At 40.7% G+C, this 14,630-nt stretch overlaps 3 protein-coding genes and 1 long non-coding RNA gene across 4 annotated transcripts; 2 read left to right on the top strand and 2 right to left on the bottom strand.

The window, feature by feature from the left end:
- Window positions 1-1,373: 1,373 nt before the first annotated feature.
- LOC125477670 (F-box/kelch-repeat protein At3g06240-like) lies at window positions 1,374-4,245 on the top strand. The gene is made up of 4 exons (XM_048585063.1): window positions 1,374-1,536; window positions 1,758-3,454; window positions 3,580-3,628; window positions 3,717-4,245. Exons 2-4 carry the CDS (start codon window positions 1,790-1,792, stop codon window positions 3,911-3,913), a joined length of 1,911 nt encoding a protein of 636 aa, XP_048441020.1. The 5' UTR covers window positions 1,374-1,536; window positions 1,758-1,789; the 3' UTR covers window positions 3,914-4,245.
- A 1,940-nt stretch (window positions 4,246-6,185) lies between these two features.
- On the bottom strand, window positions 6,186-7,830 carry LOC125477661. The gene is made up of 2 exons (XR_007258697.1): window positions 7,205-7,830; window positions 6,186-6,518 (listed from the first exon to the last, which is right to left on the bottom strand). It is a non-coding gene; the product is annotated as an uncharacterized LOC125477661 (long non-coding RNA).
- A 50-nt stretch (window positions 7,831-7,880) lies between these two features.
- On the bottom strand, window positions 7,881-10,504 carry LOC125470449. The gene is made up of 3 exons (XM_048569680.1): window positions 10,128-10,504; window positions 9,355-9,441; window positions 7,881-8,985 (listed from the first exon to the last, which is right to left on the bottom strand). Exon 3 carries the CDS (start codon window positions 8,979-8,981, stop codon window positions 7,881-7,883), a length of 1,101 nt encoding a protein of 366 aa, XP_048425637.1. The 5' UTR covers window positions 8,982-8,985; window positions 9,355-9,441; window positions 10,128-10,504.
- Window positions 10,505-11,248: 744 nt separating this feature from the next.
- Window positions 11,249-13,231, top strand: LOC125468933 (telomere-associated protein RIF1-like). Its single transcript, XM_048565758.1, has 5 exons — window positions 11,249-11,552; window positions 11,664-11,731; window positions 11,846-11,907; window positions 12,021-12,170; window positions 12,255-13,231. The coding sequence occupies exons 1-5, from the start codon at window positions 11,314-11,316 to the stop codon at window positions 12,288-12,290; spliced, it is 555 nt and encodes a 184-aa protein (XP_048421715.1). The 5' UTR covers window positions 11,249-11,313; the 3' UTR covers window positions 12,291-13,231.
- Window positions 13,232-14,630: the final 1,399 nt, after the last annotated feature.

Raw genomic sequence — 14,630 nt, 5'->3', positions numbered from 1 at the left:
AACCAAAATCTAAATTAAGCCTAACTGTGCCTAGAGCCTTGACTTCAACCCTTCTCCCATTGCCAATGAATACCTTGACTTCATCTTTATTTGGAATTCTCATTGTTATGAAGTCCTGTAATGAGTTCGTAACATGAATGGAAGAGCTAGAGTCAAGCCACCAAGCACTACTAGGTATATCAATCAAATTACTTTCAAAACAAGCAAAAACCTTTTTACACTTTTTAGCTTTTTGTTTAGCAAGCCATGCCTTATATTTAGGACAACTCCTTTTCATATGGCCGACCTTTTTACAAAAGTAACATTTGGAAACCAAAAGTCTGTTAGGTTTAAAAACCCTTTAGGAAGACGAGTGAACATTTCTAGTATGATCTTTCCTGACGGCATCCGAGTTTGATGCCTTGACATCTCTATTGCTGCTTTGAACAAAATTAACCATTTCATCCTTTTCTTTGTCCATTTTCTCCTTTTTCATCGTAACCTTACTTACACAGATGGAGATTAACTCGTTGACAACCCATTTCTCACGTAAAGCATTGTAAGACACTTTGAGTTGAGTATATGTATCAGGGAGTGAATTCATAATAACATGCACGAGGAAAGTTTCAAATATGGGTACCTCTAGTGTTTTCAGTTTTCCAGCAACATCAATCATTTTCAGAATATACTCATACACACTCTCAACACCATCATACCTCATGGTTGTCAATAAATTCATAAGGTTCCTAGTTTCACTCGTCTGACTCATTGTACCTTTCTTCAATCGATTTCAAGAAGTCATATGCATTTGATGTCTTTGGAAAACCACCACGCACCACTTCGATCATTGATCTCTTAATAATCATCAAGCAAATCCTGTTGCACCTTTCCCATTTCTCATGCTTGGATATCTGGCTTGCTCTGCTTCATTCAGTGGGCACCGATAGTTCCTCAGTTCTTAGTGCTAGATCCCAGTCCATCACACCAAGCACTATCTCCAAATCTTGCTTCCACTTTTTATAATTAACTCCAGTTAGGGGTTCCATTAACGGATGTATGAGACTGTTCTAAAATTAACACTTTAGGTATGACTCTGGGATGAAAAAATCTTCATGTACCAAATGTTGAAAACCATAAAACTTGAGGGTAGTAAATTGATATTTACCCAAAATATAGATACAATGAATGCATATCTCAATACATTAAAATTGACATGATTCAGATCTACTCTAAGAAATGCAAATATTATACATTTTTTTTCCAAATAATGTATCTTCACAGTATAATGCAAGCTAAAATCAAGGCATAATCCACATTATACCATGTTGACACGATGTGACAGAAGAAATGAACTCGGGTTAAAATCAAATAACATGTTCCATGAGGCCTACAAAGAAAGCAATGGAGGATATTATGTGGGCCCAACTTTTGAGGTAGAGGGTTCAAGAAACGCATCTCCCACACTCGGTCTATCATCACGGTCGTAGAGCAGAACACAAAACCAGCAGGTGCGGCCTCCATCGACTACTTCTCCGGCGGGGGTCTCTTTCATCTCCGGTAATTTCTGCAACAATTAATTAAAATCTTTACTTACTAATCCTAATCAGTTTCTATGGTGATGATAAGCACACACGCAGATCAGGACGTATGTAATTGGACCTTGCTTCCGAGAATTAATCAAAGATTTGATCTAAAATCTGAATCAGTTTACTGTTTGTGAATTTTTCTTCTTAGAAATCTTAATTAAAAAGTTTTCATAATTTATTGTTTATCGTTAGAGGGAGAGCGCGAGTAGTGTTGCAGCAGCAAAATGAAAATGGGACAAGATATGTTGGTGAAAATCCTACTAACTCTGCCTCCCAAAACTCTGATGCGATTCAAATGTGTCTCTAAATGGTGGTCTGCTCTCATCAACAATCCGGGTTTCGTGTCAAAGCACCTCTCCAACTCCGCGAACAACAATCTCACCACTCTCCACGTCTTTTTGGCGCGATTAGTAGTGCAGCAGCAGCATGAGGAGGAGGAGGAGGACCCCAAGTCTAACAGCACCACTAAGAAGGAGGAGACTGAAGAAGTATTATCATTTCTTGAGTTTTTCAAAGACGATGATAATACTGATGACGAGCATAGCAATAGCTGCTCTCTTGTTGGTGTCCAGGACATCATTATTCCTCAATCTTTGATTCAAAATATCGGAGTGCCGGAACAACAATTTCGTATCCAAGGCCACTGCAATGGCATCGTTTTACTATCTAGTGAGAGTAGCCTAGTTTTATGCAATCCTGGAATTGGGGAATTCAATCGTATTCCTGATGAGCCATGCCTTCCAATGTGGCCCTTGCACCAGCCGGATGATTACGATGGGCAAGACCATCTCGAAACTGGTTTTCATACTGGATTTGGCTATGATCCCATGTCTAACGAGTACAAAGTTGTGACCTTTACTACTTATTTTCAAGAGGTAGATGAACGCTGCCGGACATTTCTTAGTCGGCACAGAGCAGTAGTATACACCATGGGTTGTGATTTTTGGGAAGAGATCAACACAGATTCTTTAGAAACCGAAACTACTTTGTTTTGGCCTGAGGATTTCCAGATGTACTTCAAGGGAATGTGTTATTGGCTGGGAATTGAGCAAGATAAGGAATTATTTCGATTTGACGCAGTTGAGCATCGATTCCATGCAAATGGGATATTGATCATTTCCTTCGATACAAGTCGTGAGGTATTTCACGGTATACCCTTACCATCTGAGCTCCAACAGTTTGTCCAGTCGAATCACCTCTATTTGAAGCTTACTGTTTGGAATGAATCAGTTGCTTTTTTTGCCCTTGGTGTGGACCATCGTCGATATCCTGAACCTTATGAAATGTGGGTGATGGATGATGACTTTAGTGGTGCTTGGACAAAACACTTGATTATTGAGGGCACAGATGATCAGATACGTAGGTCTAGACCTGTGGCATTGTGGGGCGATGAGTGTATTATGGTTGACAGTGATGGACACGTAGTTTTCTTTAATCTTTGTACCAAAAAGCTTAAGCATATTCCCATTGAAACAGAAGATAAAGACAATATTGTTGTTTATGTGAATAGCATAGTTTCGGTCATGGGACGCAGCCACAAGCTTAAGAGCATAGAGAATACTTGCTCAGATAAAGATGAAGATGCGATGGTGGTGGTAGACGGGAAGAGGGAAAGTTGCCGGAGGTTGTACTCGTATTTGGTTTGGGCCATTCCACCGGCTGATGTTTCCCATAGAATCAAGAAGGTGATGGAGGGCCTCCAGGCAGAGTTTGGTGGGCCGGAGATCGAACCGCACATCCCCATCTTGGGATCCATCCAGATGATGAGTCGTGAGGATGCCCTTAACAAGTTTAGATTTGCTCCTATGGATGACATCATTGCTAAAGTTGATCGGGTGGTTACTAAGAATTACTATCACCAGTGTGTTTCATTATTGATGGATCGAGAGGTATATATTTTCTCGATCACTTGTTAATACATATTCATTTTCTTGATGTTTTGTTTCCTTTTCATCTTTCTCGTTTTGGTTTGAGCTTGAATAGACTCACTTATCATTACACCTTCTTTTCTTAGTTGTTTGAAAATGCCCAAAGTTGGAGCTACCATTTCGGTTTCTACAACAGTAAGTTGTTGTTTACAGTGACTTAATTTCTTAAAGTGTTGACGGGAATGTACGTATGTAATCTGCGTGTCTGCAATATTTGATGCAGGTTCTATGCCATATTTGAGTCTCCTCTATGGGAAGTTGACGGAAGAAGAAAGGAAAAAAGCTGGAGAAATTGTTAATATTCTCGACGAGAGCATTACTAGCTTGACCTTCCGCATAACTCACTTTGCATTGTATGAAATAGACTACGATGACAGATCTCTGAAATCTTGGACCAAGATTGCTGAAATCGGTCGTTAGACAAGCTCTCCGGTTGCATATATATGCATAGCACTTGGCACACTACAAAAAATATGGGCACTGCACACAATAAATTATTGTGTGCCCTTTGAGGCCAAAGAGCACCAACATATGTGCTTGTAGACAAATAGCAACAATGTAGCAACAATAATTTTATGTGTGCCCTTTATGAGTGTGTCCTTTGGCCGAAGGGCACAATATAGTTGTTTGTGTTATCAAGGCAAAGCATTATAGAGCCTAATTTGTGCCTTCATTCTGATAGGTCTGACAGTCCTTTTCAACTGATTGGGCACTTCTGTGTAATCGTGCCCTATACCAAAATTATTTAAAAAGAATTGAATTTTTTTTTCTTTTTACACGAATTACATCCGGATTCTTGCCCACTCACATACTAATTATATCGATCTATAATTAATAAACCTTAAACTGCATCAGTTGAGAAGAAATTTGAAAAGAAGAAAAGAAAAAGAACAAAAAAAAGACCTTAACTCAAATTCATGAATTGGGTGAGGTACTAAGATTAGAAACAATATATGAAGAGAAATTCGAATGAGTTTAACTAGGTAATATATACTGAGTGAATGAAGTTGTCTAACATTTTACAAGATAACAACATCTAAAATCTACCAAAATTGAGGCCCTTCTATCTCAACCTCCGCATGAATATCATCTAGTATTAGCGCCAATATATTTCTCTGGATAACCTCCACTGTCACTTTTTCTGCTAGCATTATACACAAAATACAAGAGAGAGTGGAGAGAGAGAGAGAGAGAGAGAGAGAGAGAGATTCGGTGAGAAATGAAGAGAGAAGTGATGGTGGGTAAATAAGAGAGAGTGGAGTGGTAAGTGATTACACAGACATTACTATAAACCAACAATGCCTGATGACCAAGTAAAATATAGTAACTACCAAGACCATAACGCAACGAGGTGCACAAAAGGGATATTGCACGCATGCAAAATATCCCATCCAAACAACAACCGGTCATCACCACATGCAATATGTGTGACACATTCAGAGAAACCGAAAACGACATTCAAAGTCCACGAGTCCGATGCATAGGATTTGACAAAAGGATTTAAAAAATATTTTTGACCCACATGCAGCCGACCAAATTCCTAACAAACTTTCGTTTAAGAATCACTAAAGATGGACACACAATTCGGACTGAGAAGGAAGCCCCTTCTTGGTGACATGTTGCACTATTGAAATCCTCTGACTTGGAATGGGGGCAAGGTGAAAGAACAAACGAAATCAAAAAACAAAGACAACTTAAACATGTTAGACTAACATTTAAATTTGGAGGTCATTCCGGGTATGATCCGACACTTCCTCAACCTTAATCTGGTCAATGCATTACCGTGAGTCTAGGGCAAAAGGTTTTCCATTAGCTTAATATTTAATACCTATTACCGGAGTAAGGTGGTATTCCGGATATTGCGGTGAAAATCTATACAAATACTAAATTTGGAGGTGATGTTTTCCCAAAACAACGTCACCAAAGATGGCTTTTGAACTCTGCCCCGGGCCCATAAGCTTACCTGTGTTTTTCCTCAACACTTCTTACTTCAAATAGATTGACAGATTAAACTCTATTCATCGATTAGGAAACAAACAGTATTCATCATCATTACAAATTTTTTTGCATGACATTCAAGATTGCACCACTGAGTCTGAATTGTCTCTGCTACATTATACGAAATTGGATCATATACAAAGATAGAAGACCAAACAGTACGTATTCTAAAGCTGGAGAAAGGCTGATCGGAATAACGTTACCTCAAAAGTTTGGTCATGACTTAACAACTCTGTGAAGAGTTTGACCTAACGGAGTAGCGATGCTACCATCACCTTGATCCGGGACAATAGATGAAATTCGAGTGACTCCGCTTATATGGCCATACTTGTTCCATAAGACATGAAATTTAACCCAAGGGGTACAACAGATGAATTTGTTGTACCAGTAGAATAGGAAGGCTTTATGTTCTCCCTTCCTAATGCTCTCCTTGCCTCGGCCGGTGAAGTGGAGAATGAGAGTGTTGTAGTTGAAGAAGTTCTTGTGTAGCTTTTGAACCTCTTCTTTCGAAGGCTCTCGATCTCCTCGGTTGAGTGTCTCGACGACCCGTTCGTTGAACAACGCTTTTAGGTCGAGGTTCGACGGGCACCCGGCAAGGGTAGCATCTATTGGGAGACTAGATGGGGAAGTCCCAAGGATAGATGAGATATCAAGGATGGTGGGGCTGATAGGGCCGAAAGTAAAGATCATGGTGTGACACGCCCCGACCCCGAGGTCCTAGAGACATCGAGATGGTCACGTGCTGGCCGACACCCGAAGGGTGACGAAACCATTTAATTAAAACAAAAGCTGAGAAAATAAACTAAAGTACGCAATAAAGACTAAAAACCCAAATAAAAGTTCAACCTCTAAAAAAGAAATTAGGTAAACCCACAGCACGCCCAGAGCATAATTCTAATACAGAGTACAAGCAGAACTCAGAATAAAGAAGTGCTATTACAATAGGTGGCGAAGCGGAGTGAATAAGATACAAATCACTGGTAGGGGAACGCCTCGTAGCTTAGATCGTAATCCTCGTTCCAAGGTCCTGAAGGGGGCGCAAAACAAAGGTGAGTGGACCAAGTTTATATATACAGTAATAGTAAAACAGTTATGAACATACTAACCCCCAGGTTTATGAAAACACAAGTATAATGGTAAATATAGGTTTTCCGAAATCTAGCATGACGCGCAATGTCTCAAATCATAAATCGCGTAAATAATAAACACTAGTGAATGTCCGATATAACACTTCAGGCCCCATGCCGGCTCCCCGTCTCTGAGCACACAGTCAGAGGAAAATACACTTCAGGCCCCATGCCGGCTCCCCGTCTCTGAGCAGACAGTCAGAGGAAAACACACTCCAGGCCCTATGCCAACACCAAACCATCGCCCGGGACGGACCGGATGTATCCCTACGTCCCGTAGCGGAAAGGACCACTAGGTAGGCATAAAATCAGTGAACATACATATCTTGAAAATCAACTTCATAGTATAAAGTCATCCATCATCTATACTATAAAGAAGTGTTCTAAACATGTTCTAAATATCATATCGTCATCCATCAGATATTCTATAAGAACATGGGTTATAGGAAAAATAGTAATAATTCAAACTAGCCTCAGTAAGCATATTATCTCAAAACGTTTCATAAAACATAATCGTAAAGTCATGCTTTTCTGTGTATGCAATTCTACCATTAAAACATGCATTTTTTTGAAGGGGTCCACTCACCGTACACCGAGGGTGCAAGCTGTACCAAACAGGAGTAACGAAATCTCCGCTAAGAATCGCACCTTGGGTTCGCCGTGTAACGGCTTGTGGTGGCCGGAAACTCCCTCGGAAACCACACACTCGCCGGAAAAATTTGGGTGCCTTTACCCGTGCCAAAACACTCCAAAACCCAACCGGAAAAACAAGCTAAAACTCGCCGGAAGTGTTCGTGTCCTCCGGCACCGCGAGCAAGGGAGAGAGAGAGAGAGAAAGCTAAGGTTTGGTGATGATGGTGGATGTGTCCTCAAGCAGGTGCAACAATGGGTGTGTGTGTGTGTCTTTCACGGGTAGAAGAAGAAGAAAAGGAAAGAGAGAGTTTTTGAGAGAGAGAGAGAAAGAAAAGTGCAGACAAACCAAAAGAAAAGAAAAGAAAAGAAAAGAAAAAGAAAAAGGAGAAGAAGAAAAAGGTCACGGAAGGGGGGGGGACAAAAGAGAAAAAGGGAAGTGGGTTAGGGTGCTGCCACGTGGCAGTCTAAGTGATAGGGTAACAATTTAAATTTCAGATCTTGGTTTTGTGACAAAAATGAGGACCAAAGTGATAATTCTATAAATTTTTAGGGAGAATTACAGAATTATCCTTATAAGCAGGGGCGGGTGTAACAATCTACCCCCCTTATAGAAATTTCGTCCTCGAAATTTACAACCTTAAGTAAATAAAAACGGATACTGATTTCTCATCAAGTCTTCCGTTTCCCACGTCGCTTCGAGTAAAATTGCCACCATAACTGGAGCTCGGGTTACTCCCTCCACTGTAACTCGGCGCAGAAGCATAACTCTCGGCGGGTCGCTCAGATGGGCAATATCTAGCAATATGTCCCGTGCCTCCACACCTGTGGCACGTAATGGGGGATCTGAAGTGACTGAAGGATCTTCTCCCAGATTCATTGCCTGAGCCTTCGCTAGAAGAACCTGAACCCTGGCCTTGACGTTTAAAGGAAAAAGAATGTCGAGGGCCAGCATAATTAGACGAACTAGCAGCTTCTCTCACGCTCCGAGATCGAAATCCACGACCCCTCTGGTTCTGGTACCGAGGTCGGTCTTGATACCTTGGTGGTCCCTGAAACTGTAACTGCGCCTGCGCCTGTGCCTGTGCCTGTGCCTGATGCTCAGTCTCCCACCTAGACTGTTCAATCCTTAAGCAAGTCTCAATCATCTCTTCGTAACTGCTGTGCCTTATTGCTGCCACTGCTTCACGATAATCAGGGTTCAAGCAAATCAGTAACTGGACCATCATTTCACCTGGGTTTCCATAAGTCCCTGAGTGATGTCTCGCCAGGCGCCGAAAAGTACAGTCTACCTCCGTGATACTCAAATCGCCCTGGCGAAACTCCAAGAATTGTTGCCTCATCCTAAGCTGATAACTGGGACTCAAGAAATAAGCGCTGAAAGCCTTCCTGAAGTCAACCCAATTCATTGGATCATTAGGTGGACGAGGCCTCACCGATTTCCACCAAAGTTTAGCGTCCCCTTTCATAAAATACGTTGCAGTGTCCACCCACTCATTTTGCGGGCATCTCATGCTCTCCAAAGTGTCCTCCACCTGCTCAAGCCACTCCTCGGCCTCCGGACAAGCCCCAACTACGTTAAGATCTGGAATACCATGGCTCCGTGCAATCTCAATATACGTGCGACTCGGTCGATTAGTGAAAGCATTACGTATAGCATTAGTTAACTGCTGAATTCCTCCCCCTAAACCAGAACGAGTTCGACGAGGCACATTCCCACCAGTGGGATCCATAATTCTGAAAAGAGGCAAGAAAGATTTAGAATAATTGGAGATTAAGAAGGTAATGAGAAATATGACTACCAAATGGTGGAATGAAATCCTAAGTATGCTCTGAACTAACCATGCTCTGATACCAATCTGACACGCCCCGACCCCGAGGTCCTAGAGACATCGAGATGGTCACGTGCTGGCCGACACCCGAAGGGTGACGAAACCATTTAATTAAAACAAAAGCTGAGAAAATAAACTAAAGTACGCAATAAAGACTAAAAACCCAAATAAAAGTTCAACCTCTAAAAAAGAAATTAGGTAAACCCACAGCACGCCCAGAGCATAATTCTAATACAGAGTACAAGCAGAACTCAGAATAAAGAAGTGCTATTACAATAGGTGGCGAAGCGGAGTGAATAAGATACAAATCACTGATAGGGGAACGCCTCGTAGCTTAGATCGTAATCCTCGTTCCAAGGTCCTGAAGGGGGCGCAAAACAAAGGTGAGTGGACCAAGTTTATATATACAGTAATAGTAAAACAGTTATGAACATACTAACCCCCAGGTTTATGAAAACACAAGTATAATGGTAAATATAGGTTTTCCGAAATCTAGCATGACGCGCAATGTCTCAAATCATAAATCGCGTAAATAATAAACACTAGTGAATGTCCGATATAACACTTCAGGCCCCATGCCGGCTCCCCGTCTCTGAGCACACAGTCAGAGGAAAATACACTTCAGGCCCCATGCCGGCTCCCCGTCTCTGAGCAGACAGTCAGAGGAAAACACACTCCAGGCCCTATGCCAACATCAAACCGTCGCCCGGGACGGACCGGATGTATCCCTACGTCCCGTAGCGGAAAGGACCACTAGGTAGGCATAAAATCAGTGAACATACATATCTTGAAAATCAACTTCATAGTATAAAGTCATCCATCATCTATACTATAAAGAAGTGTTCTAAACATGTTCTAAATATCATATCGTCATCCATCAGATATTCTATAAGAACATGGGTTATAGGAAAAATAGTAATAATTCAAACTAGCCTCAGTAAGCATATTATCTCAAAACGTTTCATAAAACATAATCGTAAAGTCATGCTTTTCTGTGTATGCAATTCTACCATTAAAACATGCATTTTTTTGAAGGGGTCCACTCACCGTACACCGAGGGTGCAAGCTGTACCAAACAGGAGTAACGAAATCTCCGCTAAGAATCGCACCTTGGGTTCGCCGTGTAACGGCTTGTGGTGGCCGGAAACTCCCTCGGAAACCACACACTCGCCGGAAAAATTTGGGTGCCTTTACCCGTGCCAAAACACTCCAAAACCCAACCGGAAAAACAAGCTAAAACTCGCCGGAAGTGTTCGTGTCCTCCGGCACCGCGAGCAAGGGAGAGAGAGAGAGAGAAAGCTAAGGTTTGGTGATGATGGTGGATGTGTCCTCAAGCAGGTGCAACAATGGGTGTGTGTGTGTGTCTTTCACGGGTAGAAGAAGAAGAAAAGGAAAGAGAGAGTTTTTGAGAGAGAGAGAGAAAGAAAAGTGCAGACAAACCAAAAGAAAAGAAAAGAAAAGAAAAGAAAAAGAAAAAGGAGAAGAAGAAAAAGGTCACGGAAGGGGGGGGGGGGACAAAAGAGAAAAAGGGAAGTGGGTTAGGGTGCTGCCACGTGGCAGTCTAAGTGATAGGGTAACAATTTAAATTTCAGATCTTGGTTTTGTGACAAAAATGAGGACCAAAGTGATAATTCTATAAATTTTTAGGGAGAATTACAGAATTATCCTTATAAGCAGGGGCGGGTGTAACATGGTGTTGGTAGCCAAACACCATAAACTCAGGCCTGCCATGAATAGCTCTTTAGCCATGATGATCTCCATGGTCGAGAGTAGATCTGAAAAAAACTCATGGGTACAAAGTATTGCGACAAATGTATATGTACATAAAATTGTGGTACGTAATATGCATATATATATATATATGGAGAAATTCACGCATAATGAAGAAATTGAACTTATTACAAACTCAACTATCGTTTATGTGTGCTACAAGCAAACCTGAAACCTTATCACAAACTCTTTCGTATAAATCCATCCAAAAGTCGTGGAACTTCAAAAAATCCTGTCACAGAAATACATGGGACTTAGGACTCGTTTAACAAGTACTAGTGATTAAAAACGCTTTTAAAGGAATATTTTTTAGTTCTAAAAACACTTTAATATTTCTTACCATTTATTTAGGCCTAAAGCCCAACAGGCCCCAGGTTGCTAAACCCGTCACCCTTTTCAATGCTATGGCGCGAAAAGACTCCCAATTCCAAAAATCCAGTGCGATATTAGGGTTTCACCTCACATGCTACCGGTAGTCTGGTCACTGCTGCTTCCTCTCCCCCACCGCAACGATTTCCGGATTTTCAGACCAGCTCGTAGAAATCAGGGATCTGATTTCTTCAGCCGCCACCAAAGCAAACAAGTCATTCGCCTACTCCATCCTCTTACACCTCCAGCAGCAATCCTCCGACTGCCACGATTCAATTCAAATGCTTGCATCCGTCCGACCGTCGCCGATGTTCGGAACAATGACGAAGAAATGTGAGTTCTTCCGATTCGAAATCTCATTTTTCTGGGTTTTTCATTTATTTTAATGGTGTGGTTTAACTGAATACGTCTTGGATTTTTCTTTTTTATTTAAAAAATTTGCAGTGCAACTCAGGCATTGGAATGCTTGGGCTTCATGATATATCATCCGTCCATCGTCGCCGAAATCGCAGGTACATGTAGCCACTCAAAATTCTGATTCGTTTGAAATTAAAATTTTGAACTTTTTATGCAGCTGAGCTTAAACTGATAACCAAATTTCTGTCACCAATTTCTTTGTTTCGCAGCGGATGATGTCAAATTTGTTTTAGATTCACTGGCAAAGCTCCTTACAACCACAAAAATGAAGGTTATTTCTTTATATTGACGGGAATTTATTACTACAAGCGATGATCTTTTTGTGTTTTTAGTTTTTGTTTTTTCGCGTGTCCGAATAGTAACCTGCTGATTTCATAACTGCAGTCTGTTTGCAATTTAGGGGTGTGGTGCATATCTATCCAACAATTGAGTACACCACTTTTAGCTGCCCCTTTCCATTCTCTTTTGCTTGCAATTGTTCATGCCATTGACAATCCTATCAGTTCTTTGTCGACTACTTTTGAGGCTATTCAGGTAATACATCGCAAGTATCATGCGTTTAAAATAGTGTTGTTTTCATACTAATTCTTCTGAATATGCCTTATGTTATTGTGACAGGCTGTTATCGCATATATGGGCTCCTTCAGTATATAGAAGACTCCTTAGCTCTGATAAGAGGGAGAGGGATATGTCAGAGAGGTGTTTATTGAACACTAGGTCTACAATATTACCCCCTCCGCTAAATCTTTCCAAGGTACTCACTTGCTTATGTTATTGTGACTTACATCACATATCGCTTCAGTTGGTGGAGGCTGTCTGTGAGGAGATTGAACATACTATAGTGGGATTCCCTATTTACAGGGTGCCATTTGACATCAAGTGTATTGATAACCACCAAATATTAGTTGACATTGGATGTGCAAAATCCGGTGTCACTAACGCTTACATGGATATGGTTTCACCAATGGTTTATTTAAGTGTACTTTACTTCTGCTTAGTGGTTCAGTCAACAATGACCGAACCCAAAACAGACATCAATCTTCAGAGAATGCAGAATTATTTCAAATATCTGTTATCAATGTTTGATCCCCTGGAAAGCCTAGTTGTCACTACTGGATTATTGTACAAGCACAGTGGTCCTAGCTGCTTAAGGATGTGGATTGCAGTGGCAGAAGGTTTGAAGTTCTACATTGATGATATGAAGGATTTTTCGTCATTGAAAATGGAGTCTGACTGCAAATGTTGTTTTGCCATGTGCGATCTGTTGTCCTATCCACTAGTTGTATGCTCCTGTACTCCGAAATACTTTATGTCTGCAGAGCTTGGAAGCCCCTCAAAAGAATCTCATGCTTCACATCACATACAGGTTGAGCTTGAACAAGTTATCACACTCTGGATGTCCCTCTATTGTTCTCTCTGCACCTCAATATCTGGGTGTTTCATTGGCGGCAGTTTCTTTGAGGATCTCTTTTCAATATTGGATAGGTGCCTTGAAAAGTTTGCTAGCATGCTGTTGTGTGCTGATGAGTATGTCTTAAAATTCAATGATCTGGCTCTTCATCGCATTTCCTCATATGGCGATGTGTTGATATGTATTTGAAAAAAGGGAAGCATGTCGAATTCTGGCAAAGAGAGTATGATAAGCACGGAAAGTGCTCCGACAACGTGTTCCCGAAGACCGAGTACTTCCGGAAGACCCTAGCGACGTACCATGATTTTGATATAGCTCAAATCCTGCAGAAGGCTAATATTGTACCCCAACCACTTCAGCCAAAGATGTCGTTATACAAATTGTACTCCATCGATCAGATAACAAAGGCAATTGAGTCCGAAACTGGTGGACATTCCGTCAATATCAGATGCTATCAACAAATCCAGAAGCAGAGCAAGAAATTAATATATTTGGCCCAAGTCGCCCTCTGCTATGATGAATCTGGCAATAACAGAATTGACTGTGATCCAGGCGAAACAACCAGTTGCAAGTTTGAGGACAAACACCCGGAAACTGTACCAAGTATAGCCCATATAAAGCTATGGTAACAACTGTAAGATCAATATAAATAAAGTAAGAGGAATACAATAATCACAGTACCAAAAGTAACCATTAAACTGAAGAAGACATCTCTTGGAAACTGGGGATCTTCTGCAGCTCTCCTCAACTGGATGCAATCGCTCAATGAATGGGATTTGAGTATTATTTATTTTGAGTGATTGAGAGAGTGCAAGGACCCCTTGTTTTATACTACATACGATGATGATTGATAAGGACTCTTCCAATTATACAATCCTAATCAATAATCTAACCATATCACCAAGAAAACCTATCGTTCACATCCATTATAAGTGTTTCAACACTATCGTGACTGTTTTAGCTGAAACCCCTATTATACAAATTCCTTATCAGCTTACAACCTTAGTTAATTCCAATATCTTATATCCTCACGTCTCCAAACTAAAGATGATCAAGTGTTCAGCTCTCATTAGAACTTACATTATCCCACTAGAGCTAACACTTGATTCACGAGATCAGCACCAACTTGAATCACGAATACAAGTTCAGGTAATTAACTAGTATTCATGAAGAACTAAGGGGTAACCTGTTCAATTCGTCGAACAAAATCCCCATAATTACATTCACAAAACTGACTAACACATTGAACTCCCACAAGATTTTGTGTAAAATGTGTCTGTAGATGTATAGTTTCTCACATCCTGCACTTGGTCCCCTTAAGAATCGATAGATCAATTTATCTTAATGTTTCATATTGGAACTCTTGGTTGTTTGTCCTACTGACCAATCATAATATTGTCAAAACCATTATGCATAATAAAATATACATGTACTGTCATAACTAAAGCTGTGCATCTAAAGGGAAAACTTCGAAACAACCACACAACTTTTATGACTTCGTTAGTGTGGAAACCTTATCAATGAAGAAAATTTATTAATACTTATTCATAAATACCTATCATATGAACTAGTAACTGATAACA

Source organism: the organism of the source record quoted next, unplaced genomic scaffold, assembly GCF_019419815.1.
Source record: "Pyrus x bretschneideri cultivar Hongxiangsu unplaced genomic scaffold, Pyrus_bretschneideri_v1 Contig1, whole genome shotgun sequence".
Classification (NCBI taxonomy): Eukaryota; Viridiplantae; Streptophyta; class Magnoliopsida; order Rosales; family Rosaceae; genus Pyrus; species Pyrus x bretschneideri.
The sequence above is the reverse complement of the archived record's forward strand: the minus strand, read 5'-3'. Positions and strand labels throughout refer to the sequence as shown.